Here is a 21,987-nt window from a genome sequence, read left to right as displayed (position 1 = left end):
GGACTGTCTCCAGCACTGTCCCCAGACATGACTATGATGACAGGGGTCCCTGTACATGTCACCGGTCCAGGGGACTGTCTCCAGCACTGTCCCCAGACATGACTATGATGACAGGGGTCCCTGTACATGTCACCGGTCCAGGGGACTGTCTCCAGCACTGTCCCCAGACATGACTATGATGACAGGGGTCCCTGTACATGTCACCAGTCCGGGGACTGTCTCCAGCACTGTCCCCAGACATGACTATGACAGGGGTCCCTGTACATGTCACCAGTCCGGGGACTGTCTCCAGCACTGTCCCCAGACATGACTATGACAGGGGTCCCTGTACATGTCACCAGTCCGGGGACTGTCCCCAGCACTGTCCTCAGACATGACGATGATGACGTGGTCCCTGTACATGTCACCGGTCCGGGGGACTGTCTCCAGCACTGTCCCCAGACATGGCTATGATGGCAGGGGTCCCTGTTCATGTCCCCAGTCCCGGGACTGTCTGCAGCACTGTCACTAGACATGGCTATGATGACAGGGGTCCCTGTACATGTCCGGGACTGTCTCCAGCACTGTCACCAGACATGACCAGGAAGTGAATGAGCCGCCATAGGGGCAGTGCAGAGTGAACGGGAAGCGCAGTGACAGGCGGAGGAGGGGGAGGAGGAAGCAGCTGTGTTCGGGTTGTCTGTATGGGGGCTCCGAGCTCGGTGTCCAGGCTATACGCCGGACTATCACCCGGCACCATGATCAACCACCCGGCCACTGCACAGCGATCAGCCCCGGCCGTCTAGTCCGTCCTCCTCCCATCAGGCCGTGCATGAAGCCAGAGGATGAGCCTGACACAGCACTGAGCTCAGCTATGGAAGGAGTTCTCTACAAATGGACCAATTACATCACAGGTCTGCCGCTGGGTTGTATGGGTTGGCCGGTCGTACCTGTTGTATGTGTGACTGTGATTGTACAATCTGCTATATATCAGTAATTCTATACAACCAGCACCGATCTAGACACCCCATCCCATTAGGGAGGCCTGGACACTGCTGATGACCACACATGTTACAATCTCCATACAATCAACTATAGATTTACCAAAACTATGTAATATGAGGTCCTACTAAAACTATCCAATCAGGCGTCCCTTGTATTACATACTTGTTGGTAGAGCTAACAGATTGTACAATCGGATTGTAACGTGAGTGGGGAGCTTTAACGTATATGTGCAATCAGATTGTATGGTGTGTGTCCAATTTTAGCAATGCTGCCAATTGAGTCCTTGCTGGTGACATCTCTGGTACATGGCGTGCTGCATACACCGCAGACTTTGCATTGACTTATTTCTCAATCTAGGCATACACGTGCTGAACGGGGGAAAATCTCTTGACTCACCCAATCTATATTAAATGGCGTGGATGGAGGAATCTGCACGACGGGCGATGTGTGAACCTCTTTACGCTGAGGTTAACCCAAGCCCGCCAAAACTGTCAGCGTCACACCTCTCTCCTGGCCCAATCAGTTGCGGGCAGGACATTCCGCAACCCTTTGTTATGTGTAGCTGTGGGGCAAGGAATGCCCCGGCCGCAGCTGATTGGACCAGGGGGTGAATGTGTCCACGGGCTCTAATCTCCGGGGAGCTGGGTTCACACCCGGCCATGTGCATCACTACCAGCTATTGTGTTCTAAATACCCGAACAGTGACTGTGTCTGATTGGCCCAGAAATCGATTTCTGTCAAGCCGAGGGGTGCTGACAGGGCCACCAACGACTTGTATTCCAAGCGCAATCTTCCCAAACTCAAGCCGTGCATTGTAAAGTTCAGGGACCGTGTTAGAGGACAGAAGGTCGTCAGTTCTCAGTATAAATAAATGAAATCACTTCCTGGGAAATATTCGTAAACATTTATAGTATTCTGTACAGTGTTTATTTAGAGGACAATGCAGTGATTGTAGTACAATGAGGGTCAGTGTACACTATACACGCACGCCATTGACTATGGACTGGCAGAGAGCCGTGACAGGATCGAGAGGCGAGCGAACCCGGTATGTGTTCGCTCACCTCCCGATCTACTGAGCCGACCTGTGACAGTCTCATTGTCACAGGTCGGCTAGAACTATGAGGTGAGTGAAAAGCACTCACCTCATAGTTCTACTTTAACAATGACTGGGAGCTGTCAGTGAGCTGGGGGCTCTGAGGCCGAGTTCACACCGGGGCAATCCTGGGATCGCGCATTTGTCGGCAATCATGCACAGCAGTTGCTGCACGGCCCCATTGGTTTCAATGGGGTTATATCCGTGTGGCAATCGCTAAAAAATGGTACCTTTTTTTTCGCGACACGTGGTTTTTTCAATACAACAGCAAAAAGTTTCCCAGCACACTCACCAGCCAGCATGCAAAAAAAAACTTGTCTAACAGCTAATTTTAAAAACAGAGGTTTTAGATACACGTCTTCACATTTTGCTTGACGTGTTTTTTTCAGCGGCGATTGTGCGCGAGTGCACGGGCAGAATCATGGCAGGAAACCGCGCGATCTGCCTGCTGCAACTGGGGTGCCATTAGAGAAGAATGGCAGTGCCAGCGCGATCAGTGGTGGTATGTGATTCCGTGACTGCACGGCCACCAGCGCGGTTTGTGCACGGTTGCCGCGCATTAATGGATCGCCTATGTGTGAACTGGACCTGAGTGAGTGCGCTGTCAGCAAAATGAGGGATGTGGGCTCTTTGCAAATATTTGGCGGCTCCGTGTATAGGCTGGCAGTTTATAATATCAGAGGGATTACGTGGACCGCCCAGTCATGTGATCTCTGTGATTGGCTGTCATGTGATCGGAGCCCGTCTCACCGGCTTCCAATTGTAAACAGTGACTGGGAGCTGTCGGTGATGGCACGGTCACTGTGCTTGGTGCACAAAGTGAGTGCGCTTTTAGCGGAAACAAGGCATGTCTGCTCTTTGCATACATTGGGTGGCTATGTGTATAAGCCCACCACCTTGATGCCACATATAAATGGGTACGGCTGGCATTACGGGATTAATGTGCATGAATGTTATCCAGCCTAATGGATTTCATTACTTGTATGGGGCAGATGGCAGCCTAGGTTGTAACTGTTGTCCGAGGTGCTCAGTGATCAATCCAGTAAATCTCAGTTGTAGATCTGCTGGTGCTTGAAAGGCAACATTGTCATATATGTCTGAGCAGATAGATCGCTGTTGGCCAAACGCTTTCATGAAGTGGACAGGTTATGACATAAATTGTTACCATTGTACTTTCCATAGTAGACTCTCCCAGTGCTGCTCTCCTCAATCCTTCTAATAATAGAAACGAACAGCTGAATGCCCGCGTTTCCTGTTCATGGCGCACTTTGTCTTCAAGGTCAGTCAGACCACATGTGTACAGCGTACGGCTAGTATGAAAAATATTGTATTCAGAGTATGATTTATTATATTTCATGTCATTTGCTTTTAGGCTGCGTTCACACGGGCGGCCAGAGGTGGCGGGATTGCAGTGTTCAGAGGTGACTAAATGCCAACCTGTGGCACCGTGCGCTAGGTGCGTTCTGTTGCCATTCCACTCCAACACACCACCCGGCGGCCATGTGCTGCATCACTACTTTTTTCACTGCAATGTACGGTATTGTGCATTGCAGTGAAAAAATTAGTGATGCAGCACATGGCCGCCGGGTGGTGTGTTGGAGTGGAATGGCAACAGAACGCACCTAGCGCACGGTACCGCATGCACTAAATGCACAATAATGTGTGATTAACATGATGCTATAGTGTGTATGGCCCATACTAAAGGAATTGAGAATGTTCACACCAAAAATTTGACAAGTGTCTATTTACACAATTTATTGTGTGAAGAGTCTATAGACCGACTCACACCAGGTTCTTTGGCATCATTCTTTCAACGCATGCCAACGCAAGGACATGTGAAAATGAATGGGTGTTGATGAAAGCAGTTCATACCAGTCCGTTGCATTGTGTTGCGCTGCCCTCCGCTGAAGAAAAGTAGACCAGGCTCTACATGTTTTCAGTGCAACACAACGGACTGGTGTGTACTGCTAACGCGTGTCAACGCAAGGCAGACCCAATACCTTATATAGCTTAGTGTAAAAATTAAACCAAAAAGCGCAACGTAACGCAACAGATGTCAACACACTGTGCAAACTCATCAACATACCGCCATTGACTTGCGTTTTTTGCAGCCTAGCTCCTTTAGAAAGGGTCCGTCCACACATACTGCAGTGACCTGTGTTTTACCACAGTGTATTAATGCAGGTCACCGCAAGGGCACACAGAACACCATTGTTTTTTATGCGTCCCATTGACGTCACAACGCTGGTGTGATGGGCGACGCTCTGTGCTGCGATACAATGCAAACATGCTGCATTCTATGGCAGCGCACTGAATGCCACCGCAGGTCGTTGTCCACAGCGCAGCACACTACACTGAATGAAGTGTGCACATTGTACATGCCACGTGTAAACAGTGACAGATGCCACCACGCACTAGCCTGTCCATTAAGACGCTGCGTTTTAGCGGGCGGGTTAGTCTGAACGCGCATTTAATCCGCCTCACTGGCAGCTCTTAGCTCTGCAGTGGTTGTGGAACTCCAGCACTCTGCAGAATTCTATAAGAAATTGATGAACTATATAGAAAGTGTGTTATATATTGATGAGTGCATATACTATGAGACAGAACAACCTTTAGATTCATCTCCATTGGAATATTGTTGTCATTTTATGAATCTATTTTCATAAATAAGAGAAGATGATTGGTAATCAGCTTTGAGATGGTGGCACACAGGTATTTCCTGTTAACGCACACACCTTCTTTCATTGCTTTTTGTAGATAGTAAAAGCAAAGCGCGGTCTAGTAAATACACATGATTCTAGTTTCTGGCACATAGTATGAGCAGTAAAAATAAATGTTTAACTCTTTTGTACAGGCGGTTCATCTGTACCTGTGAGCACACCATTGGCTTGATTTACTAAGCCCTATTCAACTAATTTGTCACCCATCTACCATCACGCTGACATGTGTGACAATGGAATTCCTATTATTCTCTGTGGTGCCCGTTCACTTCTGTGCAACATGATGCAGTGCGATTTTTAGAAAGCTGCAAGGGCTTATTTGGCCTCTTTCACGCGGTTGGGCCAATCAGATCTGCCAGTTTTTCAGCCGGATCTGATCAGAAACCCAATGTAACTCTATAGGCAGCTGGATGTAAATGGACCTGTGTCAGTTTCCATCTGATTACCTACAAGTCCTAGGTCCGAAAAAAAAAAACGGAGAATAGTTCTGTTTTGGCAGACCTGAACGTAACATATTGGAGGTATCAGGAGGTAAAGGACATCCTGAGAATCAAACGTGAAGCAACTGCATAGGAGGGGATGTCTGAATTATTTTTAAAGCAAGGTCTCCTTTGATTGTATGGGTGTAATGTAATGCTTTATTTGTAAATCTATCTATGATTGTCAAACCTTCTTCTGTTGTGCAATAACCACTTTGAAAATACTTACTTACTGACACTATCTGCAGAGGAAGCACTATGTTCATAGACGTACAACCATTATTGGCTTCACGGACTGGATCACATGGGCACCATGACCTGCATTTTGCAAAAATATCTAAAACACATGACCAAATATAAATCCATGCTGCATTACTAATGTGTTGATCAAGTCTAAGTGAAGGATCCTTAAGGAGAACTATAGGATTAAGGCTTTTCCCCATAGTTCTCCTTAGGGTAACGCGAGGACACAAACTAGCATCCTCCCGTCACCGCTGCTGCTCGCGGTATAATGAGACGCCGCAGCGCAACAATTATGTCTGGATCCGCCCAGCTGCGTGACTGACAGCTGGCTCTGCCTATCTAGAGGCAGAGCCAGCTGTACCCGCCCCCTCCCCTGTCCGTTCCGCCAGTCAGCGCTGGAGGATCAGAGGGGGGGGAATCCAGCCCCTCCCCTGTCACGGCAGAGAGCCGTGACAGGATCGAGAGGTGAGCGAACCCGGTATGTGTTCGCTCACCTCCCGATCTACTAAGCCGACCTGTGACAGTCTCATTATCACAGGTCGGCTAGAACTATGAGGTGAGTGAAAAGCACTCACCTCATAGTTCTCCTTTAAAGTGACATTAAAGTCACAATTTCCCCCACCCCCAATGCTGCTATGCTGCTTTAAGGATTTACGTTAAATGATGCCTCTTGATCTGATCTTCTTCTTTCCAGTAATTTCAGTAGTCCCTCTCTAGTGCCGGTCTCTGATCCAGCGCTGCCTGCTGTGTCTCCTGTGTCCCACGGTGTCTGTCCGACGTGCACGCTCACAGTTGCGTGCATTCACCTCCACTGTGTCTCTCTTCTTCTCCCCGCCGAAGATCTCTACTGTGCATGGGTGGCCGAAGATCTCTACTGCGCATGCGTCCACCCCATCATCCTGCACGGCCGCTCGAGAATCTTTAGACCTTCAGACTGGAGCAAGCGACGGAGACACAGGTAAGTAATTACCTATTACTGGGGGTGGGGAACGTTAAAACATTTTTGTTACGTTCATTTTTTTTACACTTAAGTTTATTGCTATCTCATAGGGGGCTAACAAGCTCCCTATGCAATAGCAAATATGATGTGACAGCAGGTCCACTTTATGGATACATCAGGGGACTTTCAGACCCCTAAAGTCACCTAGGAACCCCAAAGAAGCTGATGAAGCACATATCTGCTTCACCAGCTTCTTCTCCTGGCTCTGGGAGTCAGAGAATGTGCCCAGTGACACCGGAAATGATGTAATACACATCACTTCTGCGTCTAGTAATCATAGGAGAGATCAGCGGCTAGAAGTTTGCTGACTGATCTCTCTCTGATCAATGAGGGGAGACCCGCTGTGCCGGTCCTGGGCCCACACGGGGGGACAGCAGAGCCCAGGGTAGGTGGCGGCGGAGGGAGGGGACACATATTTGGACGCACCGTACAAGCATTTGCTTGTATCTAAACAGCCATCGTCGGCTGTTTAAAATGATACCAAGAACACAGCAGCAGCCGTGTTCTTGTCATAGCTGGTTCAGGACCAGGACATATTTTGACAGTGGGCGGTCCTGAAGTGGTTAAAAAAGCATACATTTTTATTAACCCTTGAAGTGGGGCTACCCTGCACTGCAAAGGTTAACTGCTCATTTAAAAAAAAAAAAAAAGTATACTTACCTGATCCTCTTTCCAGCCTCGCTCCCCCTCCTCTGCAGAGGTCCAATACAGTGTGTATTGGACATGAGGACACAGAGGGTCATACTAGCCATGCAGTGGAGGAGGAGACAGGCAGGAAGGAGCACTGTCGGCTCTGAGGATCAGTGGATTATAACTTCTTTTTTTTTTTTCATCCTAGGCAAAAATGTATCACTTAACCCTTGCAGTGCTGGGATAGCCCCACTTCAAAGGTTAACGTTTGTCTTTTTTAAAAACTGAAGCACCACACCTGTCAAATGGCATGGCAACCAGCAGTATGGTGCTCTGTGGGGTATGAATAAACTGCTTAGCAATAGCAAGTAATGCTGAAGATCTTGGGCCTCGTTTTTGAGGCCAATTCTGGGCTACAAGGAACTGATAACACGTGCCCCTGAAGGTCAGAGGTACTTGGTACTCCAGAAGGAAATCATCAAGCTTGTCTGATTCTCCATTGTTCTATGAAGGATAAAAGTACTGCACATGTTACATAGTTACATTATACCCACTATATCGAAGTCCTCTTCAATTAGCCTAATTTCAAGCTCCTCTATTTTATTTGCCAGACTTCTAGCGTTGGTGTACATACATTTAATTCCTCTCTTTTTGTGGGACAAAAGTTTACTACCTTGTTGTTCCCCACTATTTTTATTGTTATTATTCTGCCTTGATTTCGGTCGTCCGTTGGTAGTTATACTTACATGTGCCAACGGATTTCCTATATTAGCATGTAATGCTCTTGTCTGCCTGGTTTATAGCAGGTAGCTGTTCTCACTCCTTGGCCAAAAATGCATAGTTATCTCACCACCTCTCAATTTCAGATCATCTATGGCCACCTTAAGGGTATCTATGGTCAAAAACTAAAAATAAATATATTTATTTCTATATTGAATCTACATAGGTTTTATCCCTCTCCTGATAACCATATCCATCTAGAAGTTTGTAAACCTACTTATTGAAGATGCACATAGGATGTACTTCCTCAATGCACTGACACCATTTCACTCAGCTCTGTGAATATGCAAATTCTTGTGCCAAAACTGTCACAGAGCCGGCCCTCTGACTACAACTGAAATTCTAAAGAATATAACATTATCATTGCTTGTTGGAAGCAATGCATGATGGATATGTAGTGTTGAGAAATCAAGGTTGCATAAAATCGAGCAACAGGGGAAGGGACGCAAACACACTGGGAATCCAGGAAGTTGATGAAAGTGATGAGCAGACAGAAGGCAGCGCTCAGTACATAATACAGAATGTTTCAAGTAAGCTTTGATTATCAAATACAACTCAAGTATGTATTCCTATTACAGTGCTGATGTTATAACAGGAGAGGATATGCTGGGACTTTACAACTCCTTTAAGCTTGTTTTGTTACCTCTCAGGAAATAAACATATTTAGGATCCCATCTTATTTTCCAGCATATGCAGAGAATTGAAATTCCAGCATATGCAGAGAGTTGAATTTTAAATTTCGGGAGCATTCTGCTAATTTAACTGACATTTTCTCAGTAAGTCTAAATTGCATTGCCCTGGTTGAAGGGAAGATTGCATAATTATTATGCAGCACAGATGTACATTTTGGCAGTCCTATTGCACGGTCGGGTGTCTCTCAAACAATGAAAGAATCTGTATCACTTCTCAGTGTTGGGAGCCAAGATAATCTGTTCTACGTTAATATCATAATTGGATTTGTTGTGCTGTTTGCAGAGAAGGTTATTTCCATGATTAGATTTTATCTCTGCCTCAGAGGTGGTTTATTAACTTGCACCATGATTGACTCTGTATTTCACAATAAGCTCTTGTATAGCTGGTACTGTACTACAGCCAATCTATGCAGCACTGCACTATAGGGCTACAATACCAATGGGTCAGACGACCATAGATGCACAGTCATTGATGTCTGTCCACTGGTTGGGGCCTGCCAGAGCGCTGCAGGGAAATTATCTTGTTACCCCCCCAGATCTTTTTCAAAAGCTTAACTAATCGCTTATGGCTGAGGATTGGTCATTTAAATTGTATCTGTACTGGAATCCTACATTGTAATCTAAGTCTATGAATCACAAACTGGCAACTGCTCATAATGTCCATGTTCTGTGTTTGCAGAATACCTCAGAAGCCACTAAACTTTGGGTGCTCGAATATACAAATATTGACTTGACCCAAAGGGTTATTCACAAAAGGGTGAAGAGTTTGGAGAAGGCAGGAGAAGTGAACAATCTAGGACGAAATAGCTGAACTGGAAAGTGAGCTGAATTGGAGAATCTTTGCAAATTAGCTATGTTGTCCTAGATTGATCACTTCTCCTCCTGCCTTCTCCAAACTCTTCACCCTTTTTTGAATAACCCTGCAATCATCAATGTGATAGCAGTCTTGCTGGCCAGTCAGCATGTAGAGGAGCCAGTAAGTGATGGGTCAATGGCTGAGTGTAAATACATAGTTGGCATTTTGCATATTACAGCACGTAGGTCTTAGGCCTTGTTCACCCCAAGCGCGTTCCAGGAGCAGAGCAGTTACAGACCGAATAAAAACTGGGTCCAATGTATTCCAATGGTATTTTGGGCTCTAGTTCACACCGCAGTGTTCAGTTCCAGAGCATGTAAAAAAAACTGCAGCAAGCCCTATTTTACCTGCTCTGGAACGCATGCAAACGCCCTGGAACGCACTGAAAGCCCATTTTAAACAAAACATTTTGTTTTTTTAACCAAAAAATAGAAATCAATAAATGCAGTCCCAATGATAATCCCTGAACACTTTAACCAGCTGGTTGGAAGTTTTTTAAAAGGTCAGGTTATCTATTCTTGGGATTGTTGTGAAATAATTAAATATCTTAGGTTGGTTAAAAAAAAGGCAGAATGTTTTTTTCCTTTGCAGGTAGTTATTCAGATTTTTGTGATTTTCTTTTAACCGGCAACCATTTTGGAAGCATTATAACTAATACAACTGAAACATCGCTAGAATGAAATGCTGTGTTACACAGTTTTTTTTCTCTCTGTAGTCAATTATGTTTTATGTCCTGTAAATTTCAGTTTCTCATTTATTAGAATGAGAAATGTAAAATTTCTGGAACGTTTTGTATCCCATGTATATCCAGAATAGGATAGGAACACATGTGCTTGCTTGTGGCCATCCTCACCATGTTCCAATTAATAAGAGCGCATAAGTGGCCCTGGTAATCTCTCCTACAACGACATATGCGAGTACATATTTTTGCTGTCATATGAAGCAGAGCTGTTGCTTGTAGCAAGCTGTCTCATTATGTTGAGATGAGTCACATGAAACAGTGCACATTGTAAACTGTGCAATGCAGGTATATTGATGGTATAATATATGTCCATTACTGTAGAGCATGTATTATAGGGTGTCCCAGCTAGAATGTAGATACTCTGTGCATGAGAGAACTTGCCCACGCAATGCCATTTGCGGGGTGAACAAGCTTTTACAAAAATGATTTTCAGAAAGTATTTGTATATAAACTTGGCAAGTTGGGAAGTTGAAATGTCATAACAGAGGGATACCCATGGCTTAAAGGTCTACACCAGCCTTGCCTTTTTTCCTGCAGTTGTAGCAAGTCCTCTTCTGTGCTCAAATGGATTATTATCAATTTCTCTTGCATCTCTACAATGCAACCCTTTGAAGCTGCAGCTGCTATCTTGAGCCCACCTTCATTTCCTGTCTGAATGACCTCCATCATTCATCGGACACTTCTCCCCCTGATCTGTACTGTTGTTGGCCCCCCTTCTCACAGCTACTAGCTTTCTCTGCCATCAGTGATTTTGTTCCTGAGCTTTAAGTGATAGAACACATGCCTGGCATCCCTCTAGATGTGCCTGCAACCAGTCTACCAATCAGCACCCGGTGGCCATCTGTGAAAAGCAGGCCCATCTAAAGGGATCCTGAGGATGCGTTCTTTTATATATGTTTAAAAAAAAAAAAGATCCGAAGCAGATTTCTGTGACACTTACTGGAACCTGAATTCAATATGTCCCATCGCACTCCTGACCGTTATACCACATTAGTCAATAAGGAGATTGACTGGGCATGACTTTGGAGTGTGAGTGACTTTTTGCTGGTTCTACTTACTGGAACCTAACGCCCCCAAACTCCCAAACTCAGAGCAAAGAGCAGCAGACAAACCCAGTGATGGCATCACTGAGTCTAAAAACAGGTAGTTCTTGAAACACAAAATTGTTTGATTGGAGATCTTTTAATTTAAATTGCATATTGAGCTGTAAGTTACCATATACTGTACACTGATTGGCCAGATTATTATGACCACCCCATCAGTACTTTGTTGGGCCACGAGATGACTCCACGAGATGACTTCGTTGGGCCACCTCGTGACTCCACGAGATGTTGAAAGGTGATGCGAGGAATCTGACACTGCACTGTTGCCCTTCTGTTGTCTTGTACCAGTCTTGCCACTCTCCGTTCTGCCCTAACATTGACTAGTCGCTGACGGCCACAATTCGCACGTTCAGACCCAGATTTTCGGCTGACAGTCCAGTCCTTAAACACTTTAACAACAGCTGCTTTTGAACATTTAACGGATTCTGCCGTTTTGCTGATACTCACTCCATGGCTCCGAGCGCCAACAATCACCCCACGTTCAAAGGCTGTTAAATCGCATTTTTTACCCATATCTTCAGAAAAAAATCACTTCTACTGTCGTGGTAAATAACCTGCTTCCCTATTTATAATGGTCTGGCCCTCTAGCAACTTCAGCGCCAAATTATAGCTAATTATAGCTCATTTGCCTACAAATGTCAGGTGGTCATAATAATCTGGCCACTCAGTGTACAGGTATATTGCGATTGCCGCGGCGGTAGTGTTCCATCCCTAGTTCCGCCGGCAAGGCACCATTGCTGACATTCCACTCGCCCCCCCCCCGCAATTTTCACTCGCCAATTGCGAGGGGGCGAGTGGAAATTTTGAGGCCTGTACTATATCATTAGTGATGAGAGATCTGATTATCGCTTGCTAACCAACAGTTAATAGCACCTGTGACTTCTTCCTTTTCAGTTTAAGCAATTGACCTATTTTCAAAATGGTTTCTATTTACAAACACCTTTTTTTAGGAATGAAAATGAAACCTTTACACATTTTAACCTTTGGCTTTACTTTGTTTTACTGTATAAAGGCTGTGACACACTGCACGCAAAGCAGCGCGGAGCGGTGGTACGCTGCCTTCGCGAGCAGTGTGTCATTTAATTTTCTCTCCGGCACGTCAGCTTGCGAGAGCTCGCATAGCTGAGCGTGCCGAGATGAAAAATGTCATATTCAGCCAATCGACTCGCGCGTATAAACTCGCGTGTCAGGATGTGACCACTGGCCGGTTGTTACATACGAGCCAATTGGCTGAAGATGCAGTCAATCATCTGCCTGCACTCAGCTCACACAGTGCACGCAAAGCTCCGTGCCGGACAGCTTTGCTTCGCTCTGCACGGCTTTGCGTTCAGTGTGTGACGGGCTTAAGTCTAGTGGAAGTGTGCGTGCCTGTGTGTGTGTGTATGCATATTTTGTGGTTCTGGTCACATGTCCTTTACTGAGTCACAACTTTGTCTGGAATTATGTGTTTAAAGGGTATTTTCACTTTTGCAATATTGCAAATACCCCACTTAATGTTTGTTATGTGTTCTTCTATTCACAGAGCATACCTATTAAAAATATGATAATTAAAAAATATTTCTTACCTTTTTAGATGTGTTTTTGTAGCCAGCATACGCTGCTCCTAGACCGTTAACTCTTTGTTGGGACAAATGGTGTACAAATCTAGTTTACAACTGTTGATGAGATCTGCCAGCAAAGTACAGAAAGGGTTAATTTAGTTAACATTAAAGGGTTATTAAACCCTGAGCGTTTTTTTGCATATATCTACTGCTAGCGAGCAGTAGATATATGCAAAAATCATTAAAAAAAAACTTTTTAAACAGGTTTAAACTTACCTGTGTCTTCGACGTGCGCTCCCAACCGAATATCTGAAGAGTCTCGGGCGGCCGAAAAGGATTTTGGGGCGGGCGCATGCGCAGTTCAGATGTTCGGCCGGGAGACAAGGAGAGATACAAGGTAAGTCTATGGAGCAGCGTGCACCCGCACAGACTCCGTGGGACAGGAAGTGTCAACAAGCACAGAGAAGTCAGCGCTGGATCGGAGACCAGCACCAGCGCTGGAGGGACAGCTGAACAAGATGATCGGATCAAGAGGCATCATTTAAGGCAAGTCCTTACCTTAAGTCCACTACACAAAAGTGGAAATACACTTTAAGGCGGCATTGACGGCTCCATATAAGAACAAAAGGTCAGAAGGTTTTTTGTTCTTCTCTGAGCAACCCGAGGGTCCAGGATCCCCGATGCTGGCGACGTACACTGTACGTCGTCAGTCACAAAGGGGTTAAATTGTGGCTTCTCTTCAATACAGTGGAAATCTGAGGCGTGTGCAGCAGGACAGGTAAGTATTAACTACCCTATTTGCGGGGGCACATTTAGAAGTACTTTTATTGTAGTGACAGAGTTGCTTTAACTATACATATACCTTTTCAGTGGTGTAGGATAAAATCAGATAGAACAAGAACTATCCATGTTGTGTTGTAGCTTGTGGCGGAATCCTGGACCAGAAAATTAACCAGTCAACTTTTCAGAAGAAGGTCAGAAATGGCAGCTCCATATGTCTCATGACAGATTTATTTTTAATGTACCGGTCTACTTACAGTGGCATGTACCGTAATAAATGCAGATTTATAGATGACTTCTGGGAAATTTAAAAACAACCCTTGTAATAGGTGCTGCCTTTGCACTGGTAGGGTTAAAGTGAAACTAATCTGAGGAGTTAAACCTTAAAAATGCATTCAAGAACCTTAACTAAAATGTAGCTTATTTTTGCATCACTCAGGTGTAGATCCTCAAATCATCTCTGAATTGGTGCTGACACTGTCCTTCCTTCTGGAGGGTGGCTACTTTTGTTCCCTATGGTCCCTGTGTGTGTTGTAAAGCTGCCAGTGCTCCCAGCTTGCTCCCATGATGTACTACAATTTAATAAACGCTATTAAACTAAATGTGTGATTGTAGTCCATCACAGGAGCAAGCTTAGGGCGGCGGCTACTTTACAACACATACATGGACCATTGGGAACAAAATAAACCATCCTCCAGAAGGAAGAACAGCGTCAGCACCAATTCAGAGATGATTTGAGGATCTACAGCTAAGTAATTGTCTAGGCGACTGGTCCCCTGAAGCCATTTCTCTTCAAAACTTCATCTGCCGGCCACACTCTGATGTCATTGCGTACAATACGGAACCAGCAGACCTGCATTGTAGACCAGGATGCTGAGGATGCAGCGGAGCATCGGAGGGATGAGAGAAAGCTGGCTGCCGATGGAGCAAAGGTACCCTAGGCAGACACAAGCATTTAACCCATACAGTGCATGGGGGGGAAGAGCCCCATTGCAAGGATAATTTTCAATTTCCCCAGGGTTTAGCTTTAATTATTCCGGTCCCTCTACATTAATGTAGAGTGAATACAGATTTGTCCTTAACGTGACATTAAACCCTCAAATTTTTTTACATAAAACAATAGTGTAATGTGTGCTTTACTGTAATCCATGGTTTTTTCCCTTCTCTTTGCTGCTCTTCCTTTTAAATCTGTATCTGTTCTCATGCTCTGCAGAACTTCTGTTTTGCAGCAGACTGCCTTGTCTCAGGAATGGATACACGGTGTCTGTGTATACGTTTGTATAGGCTTGAAACCTGAGCCAGCACTACAGGAAGAGGCCCTGAGCTGAAAAGGGCAGTTCTCCCCAAGCATGAGAAGAGATGAGGATTTAAAAGAAAGAGCAGCAAAGAGAAGGGAAACAACCATGGATTACAGTAAGGCGCACATTACAGTATTGGTTTATGTTCAAAATTCTGAGGGTTTAATGTCACTTTAATCTCATATAGTGGTGTACGGTAAATGCAGATTTGTTCTTAATCTCATATAGTGGTGTAAGGTAAATGCAGATTTAACTATCAACATTTCTTTATAGTGGTGCAGCATGCATTAATAATTGATTTTAGTCATTTGGAAAAACTATTCTGGGAATTCTCATGAAACTCTTGATTGTTTTCAGGTTGGCAGCCTCGCTGGTTTGTTTTAGACAATGGTATTCTTTCATACTACGATTCCCAAGATGATGTCTGTAAAGGCAGCAAAGGAAGTATTAAAATGGCTGTCTGTGAAATTAAAGGTACGTCACTGTGAATTATTATGTAACATGCTATAGAGTGTAGCAAAATAGTACAAAAAATAAATAAATTCATAGTAAACAGTCAGATTAAATCTTCTGAATTGACCGGCAATTGATGTGTCGAAGGCACCCAACTTCTTTATGCTTGAGTATAGAAATGATAGAAAATACCAGTGAATGCACCGTAGCATCATTGCTGATGTGTGAACATCCCTATTGTCAAATATGTGTAGGGGTGCTTAAGTATATGTAACCCAATCTCTAACATTTCACATTAGCTTTAACATGTTAAAGTCATCTCAAAATTAATATTTAATATTTTTAAATATATAGCTTCCATTCAAATCATACCTGTTGATCCTGCCATGAAGGTCCTTGTGCAGAGACTTCCTGTTATAGGGTGTCAGCATTCTCTTCTTGTCTCCCAGTTGTTCTCCTCTGTTGTCATCCATTCATGCGTTCTCCCAATGGAGACTGCAAGCAGCTGTTCTGATGTATGTGGCACAGGCCTGGTCCACTGTAGTCAACAAAAGAAAACCTGCCTGGAAAAATGCCATGCAGCCATTGCTGGAGTGCATATACTGTAGATGGGAAGTGGCTGTAAGAGATCAGCACTGAAATGCAGGAAAGCATAAAAAAAGGAAAAATTATTAAAACAAAATAGATAACAGTTGATAAACAGTGCTTTAGCAAGCAAAATGTAATTCAGTTAAGATTTACATGCACTGTAGTGTGCTTTCCTATGTGATAAGATGCTCAGGAACAAAAAAGATTGTGAAGCATATCTTCTGGCTTGACGCAGTATTTGTTTTGCTTGCATGCAATAAACATTTACCTGTGAGAAAGTATAACTGTGAGAGATATTCCTGTATCCTGGAAAAATTCTTCAGACACCCCACCTATTGCTTTGGTTGCACCCTATGCAGTCAGATTATCATTTTCTGCACTTAGCCATAATAGCAATAACAGACCTCTCATTAAACCGGTTACAACCTTTCCCCTGACCTGTGTAGTTTCTCTTATACTGTTTGCATATGAGCTGAAAGAACCATTACTTTTTCCCCCAATTCTCAGGACTAACTATTCTTAATCAGTTGCAGATAAATGTTGGTATGCTAGAAATATCCTAGTGAGGAAATTGCTTCTTCATATTGTTCCAATTCCATTTTTCAGTTCACTCAACAGACAACACGAGGATGGAGCTCATCATCCCTGGAGAACAACACTTCTATGTCAAAGCTGTAAATGCTGCAGAGAGGCAGATGTGGTTGGTAGCGTTGGGGAGTTCTAAGGCCTGCCTGACTGATGACAGGACCAGGAAAGAGAAAGGTACACAGTGCAGATTCATAGATTACAGTAATACTCCATACTGCCTTTTAGAGGGTGGTGGCTTGCTAAGCCCACCAAGTCCCCCAAGCCCCCTTAGACTTATGTTGATCTATTGTTGAGTCTTTAAGACTGCCAGGGAAAGCTGAGCTTCCTTTCTTAGAGATGAAGCTGCTTTAGCCTCAGAACATAATTGGTTACAAACAGATAGTACTGCACTTATGAGAGCCAAGAAGATTTTGTTCAATCATCCTATGCATAATATACCAGGTCCTGAGGCAAATCAGTAGCAAATCTGTTCTTTTTGCCCCGTATACGCAATCTGCACTCCAGGCCATATTTTGTTCGGATAGTACATTGATTTTTGGTGCCAAAAAAGCTGGTGAACAATAAAGTGAAAACAGACTAACCATGGCATGACCATAGGCTAACCCCAATGATTAACCCTCACTACGCTATAAAACATAACCTACCCCTAGATTAACTCTTAACACTTTACTTACTGTTCATTGTTCTTTTGACAGCTGTATAGAACTAAATTTGGATTTAATTTGCAGAAATCGGCGAAACCAATGAATCTCTGAAAACCAAAATGTCAGAGCTGCGGCTATATTGTGACCTGCTCATGCAGCAGGTACACACCATCCAGGAGTTTGTCAGTCAAGATGAGAATCGGCCATCGCCAAGTGCTGAGGTATCTGCTGTACTGTCTTTGTCGTGTACCTGAAATTAGATCACCTGGCATAGATCCTGCAAATCTGTCTATATATGGATATTCTACATATCTCTTACTATCTCCTGTTAAATTGAGACAAATGGCTGTTTTGCACTTTATCACCTTATAAAGTGTATCTCAGGAAGGAAATAGCAGAAGAGTGCTCTACCAGTTTAGCCATCGCCAAAAGTATGAGTTTGGATTTAGGGTGATGTCATTTACTGGGTAACTAAATAGATTGTAGTACAAACCCAATTCCAAGTTTGGACACTGGGTAAAATCTGCCTGTATTTAGCAACATACTGTTTATGTTCTTGTTTTTTTTTATAGAATATGAATGAAGCATCTTCATTGCTCAGTGCAACCTGCAACACCTTTATCACCACACTTGAAGAATGTGTCAAGATTGCAAATGCCAAATTCAAACCAGAAATGTACCAGCTGCCTCCTCATGAGTGCTTAGTGTCTGCCGTATCTCCTTCTCCTATACAAATGGTAATGCAGAAATACCAGGTCATAGAACAGACCCATTAATTGACTGCAGAACTTGCTGGGTGGCCTTTATGTGTTAGGCTTTGATTGAAATGAATTTTCTTTTTATAAAACCAAAAAGGTTTTTTATTCACAATAGGGTGAGCTAAAATAAAACACATTGGGTCTGGACATGTCATAGGCCCATTCATGGCTTACTGTGCATTTTGCAACATAATGGAACGATTATGGGTAGTAACAGTATATGGCAAAATCAGTATATACTTACATAAACTTACCTGCTGAGTGCTCTTATTTGTACCCTTGGCTTTTGAAAAAGGCAACATAGGGTTAACAGAACCACAGATTTACAATTGTAGGTATGAACCAAAGAGGACCACAGCTGTGGACTTGCAGGAAACACTGGAGCGATACACAATGGAGGCTTCCAAGAAATCAGACAGAAAACACGGGTGCGCCTCCTAGTGAAAGAACAGTACGCCATGTATGTCTGTTCTGCTGATGGAGTCATGTGCACCCATGTGTTTAAAAGGAACATATTGCCATATATAAAGCATTGCTTTGAAATGATTGTCAAAGAAATGAGTCTGACATTTGACTTTTAAGTGTGCTAAGTGTCAGGTGCAGTTTTACTAGGTTACAATTGGCTAGTAAGCTATTTTCTTGCAACTCCATATTTGGAATTTGTAGATTTCTGAATTGCCCTTTTCTGTTTTTATAGATGAAGCGATCCATGAGTCACCCAGGCACCTACACTTCAGACAGGTGAGTATGAACACATATCTTCTACTACTATGGCACTTAAGTATTTATAAAGCATCTTGTGTTAAGAGAGTAAACATTAATATTCAGCCTGCTACATAAATGAGACAGAATCTTAAAGAGGTGTCCAAAAGAAATCACCCGCACTCCAAGGTCCAATGTGCTGAACGCCTCCTTTATTCAGACGTTATACAGACATGGTGGCACAGTGTAAAAGCAACGTTTTGGGAACAAACATGGTCCCTTCATCAGGCAAACACAGTGACACAACAATTCATTGAATAGGTTAAACAGAGCAGAGTGTATTAATAAATTAGGTCATGTTGAAGGATCTGATTCCTGTTTGAAGTTCCATGGTTTGCCACTTTCCAGAGTTGCATCTACACCCTACTTAGATCAGTCTTCTCTCAAGAGAAAGGCTGCAAACATCAAGTGGTTGCTGAGAGTTAGAGCTGGCAGGTCTTTGTGAAGACACCATTCCCCACTGTGCCTGTACGCAAACCCCCTTACTACCTCCATGCCAGCCCCGTGCTTCTTCCCCTGACAATCTCTGCTGCTGACCAGGAGGACTGCATCTCTAATTACAGCTGACATCTACTCCACCCCCTTGCAACCAACCCCCTCACCACCACAATGCCAGGAAATCCCCCCCCCCCCATTACCACTTTGCCTGCACCCCTCCTCTCACCAACATGCTTTATTTCCAGGGTATCTCCCTGCTAGATTTGTATTGTTTTAAAGAAGCAGGTTTACCTTAAGTGGAAGACATTAAGCTAAGGCCCCAATCCTTCAAGAAATACAAAGAATATAATGCATAACATTCACAGGAAGATCATGTACTATTTGTTTTTTATAGGAATACCTATTCTCTAAAGGAACATATATCAATTCATCGGGCTTCTCACAGGAGGCGAAGTGCTTACTCTGATACAGAAGCAGCCAGTGATGGTCCTGTAGAAGACACTGATAGTAAGCTCTCTCTCTTTGTTTCTTTTTCCTGTTCCCATTGTCTCTACCCCCCTGACCCCCCTCCAAATCCTGTTTCAAACTGGAGAAAGAATGATGTTGGAAAAATTAAACAAGCATTCAAAAGCAGAAAAAGCTTCACTTATCTTCTGTTTTTTTCTTAGCCCAAAAGAAAGAACTCAATATGAATCCATTTCCTTTTTCCTTTACTTTTTTAATTTCCTTTCCTTACCTTCTCTCTAAATCCTCCCTTCTCTCTCTTTCCCCATGTCCACCAGTTGGGGCTTTATACTGAAGGTTATTTTATACTTAGGAAGCACTACATTGTCCTCTCTTTTCTATACACCTCATTTCACTCAGCCTATAAATCCATAAAACACTGCCTCATTCCTGTCCAGCCTTAGCTAAAATGTGCTATAGATTGTAGCAAAAACTCTATAAAGTAAACCCCATTCTAAAGCTGGCCATACACTGGTAGGTTTTTGTATCACGTTTCTTATGAAAAGTCTCGGCAGAACATTCGATAATGCCATCAGAGACCATCAGTGTTGCTTTACAATTTTGTTTGATTTGAACATTTGATTTTGGAATAAATGGAGTTTCTGGAACGAAAACCACATTGACTGTTAGAATTTTGTTTGCTTGAGAAAATATTTCCATCTCCTGCTTCTTTGATTGTTTTGTCACTTTGGTTGAAATGGATTGTCGATTTGACCCCATTACCTATTAGACAATCAACGAACATTCCAAAAACAAATCTTTTTAAACAGAATTCGTCTGGTGTAAGCTGAACATATAATGACAAAATGCATAAGTATCCGTTCTCTTTAGAAAAGATGAATTTTAAAATGCTCTGTAGATTGAGATATCAGCAGCTGAAGTTATTTGCAAATGTAAACCTGTCTTGTAAAAGGCCCTCTTTTTGGTTAGAGAGTTTGCCTAGCTCACTAAAGGGTCAATAGGCAGGAAGCTATTTAATGCTTAACTTTTCATGTAGATTTCTACATAAGTTTAACTTCCTTTATCTCTATATTGATTTGACCTGGTATTTTCACTGACCATGTCTACTACTTAGACATTTTTTCATCATATGCTCAGTTTAAATTGCCCGGGTTCAGGATATGATAACTTTAAGCCCCTAAATTTTGCTTGAGCAAAAAATAAAAAATGTCAGCCCTGGATCAGTTAAACATAATAGTAAAAATAATAACTCCAGCTGCATTACTTACTCTATCTCTGATGCTGTCCACTGCAGAATCACTGATCTAGTGATCCAGCTATGCTCCTCTCCTGGGTTTAATGACACCCAGCATAATTCAGCCCACTTCCTGTGAGCACAGGTTGTCATCCCCCTTGCCCTGGGCTCACAGAAGGATGCTGCAGGGATTGGCGCCATGACACTATCAGGTGCTGCCCTCTGCAGCATTTAAGATGTAACCACCACCAGAGATAAAAGAGGATGGTGAGGGCATGTGATGTAACACAACTGGTCTGAAGACACCTAGAAAAAAATGTAAGTATACAGATTTTTTTTTTTTTAAGAGTCAAAGGGTGCTTCAATGTAGGAAGGGGGCAAACAATGTGTTAGAAGGGGAGGGGGATCCTGAGGGCCAGATTTTGGATGCATTTATTGCTTGTAAAACATTTTGATTAATCATATGTACCTGTTTTCTAGGGTCCATGCACTACCCCAGAGTTGGAATCAATGGTGACTTACCTCCTGCAAGTCTGGCAGATAACAGGATTAGATCAAAGCAGCCTTCTGAAACAGAGGATTCCTCCGCATCTTTTTCTTCCTGAACCCCAAGAGGACATTTTAGGTAATCAAAGACTTTGTAAACATCTTGCTATGCAAAGACTGCCCGTATCAGACTCTTGTGACATAGAAACGTTTGTTGGATCTTTAGATGGATGTCTCTGCACTTTATATAATAATGTCTGAGTGAACTTTGAAGTCAGTTTTATCTTTGTACAGTTTATTTCCAAAAGTATTTTCCTACTAACCTTTGCAGTCTGAATGTGCATTCTCAATCAATCAGTTGCACCACACATATATGGATTATGCATTTTTTTTTCAAATGCATTTTCAAAAGGCTGACAGTTTGAAGCGAACCTCACAGCCTCTTTTAAACTTTTAAAGGTCTGCTTAAAGCTAAACTCTGGGGAAATGAAGACAATACCATTGCAGTGGGGCTGCCTGCACTGCAAGGGTTAAATACTAATTTTTTGCTTAGGGTACCAGTAAAAAAAACCTTTCACTTCCTGGCTGATGGTCGCTGCTGTGATGTCATCATGTACTATGCAGGACCAT

At 43.3% G+C, this 21,987-nt stretch overlaps 1 protein-coding gene across 2 annotated transcripts; it reads left to right on the top strand.

The window, feature by feature from the left end:
* The first annotated feature begins 571 nt into the window (after nt 1–571).
* PLEKHA3 (pleckstrin homology domain containing A3) lies at nt 572–21,708 on the top strand. Of its 2 annotated transcripts, XM_018561616.1 has the most exons (8): nt 582–893; nt 15,299–15,415; nt 16,589–16,744; nt 17,299–17,435; nt 17,787–17,951; nt 18,670–18,713; nt 19,567–19,679; nt 21,352–21,698. In XM_018561616.1, exons 1-8 carry the CDS (start codon nt 812–814, stop codon nt 21,474–21,476), a joined length of 939 nt encoding a protein of 312 aa, XP_018417118.1. In that variant the 5' UTR covers nt 582–811; the 3' UTR covers nt 21,477–21,698. The 2 variants fall into 2 exon arrangements, with proteins under 2 accessions (XP_018417119.1, XP_018417118.1); XM_018561617.1 differs by lacking the exon at nt 15,299–15,415 and having other exon boundaries at nt 572–893; nt 21,352–21,708.
* Nucleotides 21,709–21,987: the final 279 nt, after the last annotated feature.

The sequence above is a fragment of the Nanorana parkeri genome, unplaced genomic scaffold (assembly GCF_000935625.1).
Source record: "Nanorana parkeri isolate BGI_ZX_2015 unplaced genomic scaffold, ASM93562v1 scaffold534, whole genome shotgun sequence".
NCBI classification, from domain to species: Eukaryota; Metazoa; Chordata; class Amphibia; order Anura; family Dicroglossidae; genus Nanorana; species Nanorana parkeri.
The sequence above is the reverse complement of the archived record's forward strand: the minus strand, read 5'-3'. Positions and strand labels throughout refer to the sequence as shown.

What these genes read in the sequence shown, in the direction of transcription:
- PLEKHA3 (XM_018561616.1), top strand. Translation starts at nt 812, where the DNA reads ATGAAGCCAGAGGATGAGCCTGACACAGCACTGAGCTCAGCTATGGAA. An exon ending in CAGGACCAGGAAAGAGAAAG is followed by an intron (nt 16,745 to 17,298) that starts GTACACAGTGCA and finishes TTTAATTTGCAG; the next exon opens with AAATCGGCGAAACCAATGAA. An exon ending in TCCTGTAGAAGACACTGATA is followed by an intron (nt 19,680 to 21,351) that starts GTAAGCTCTCTC and finishes CCTGTTTTCTAG; the next exon opens with GGTCCATGCACTACCCCAGA.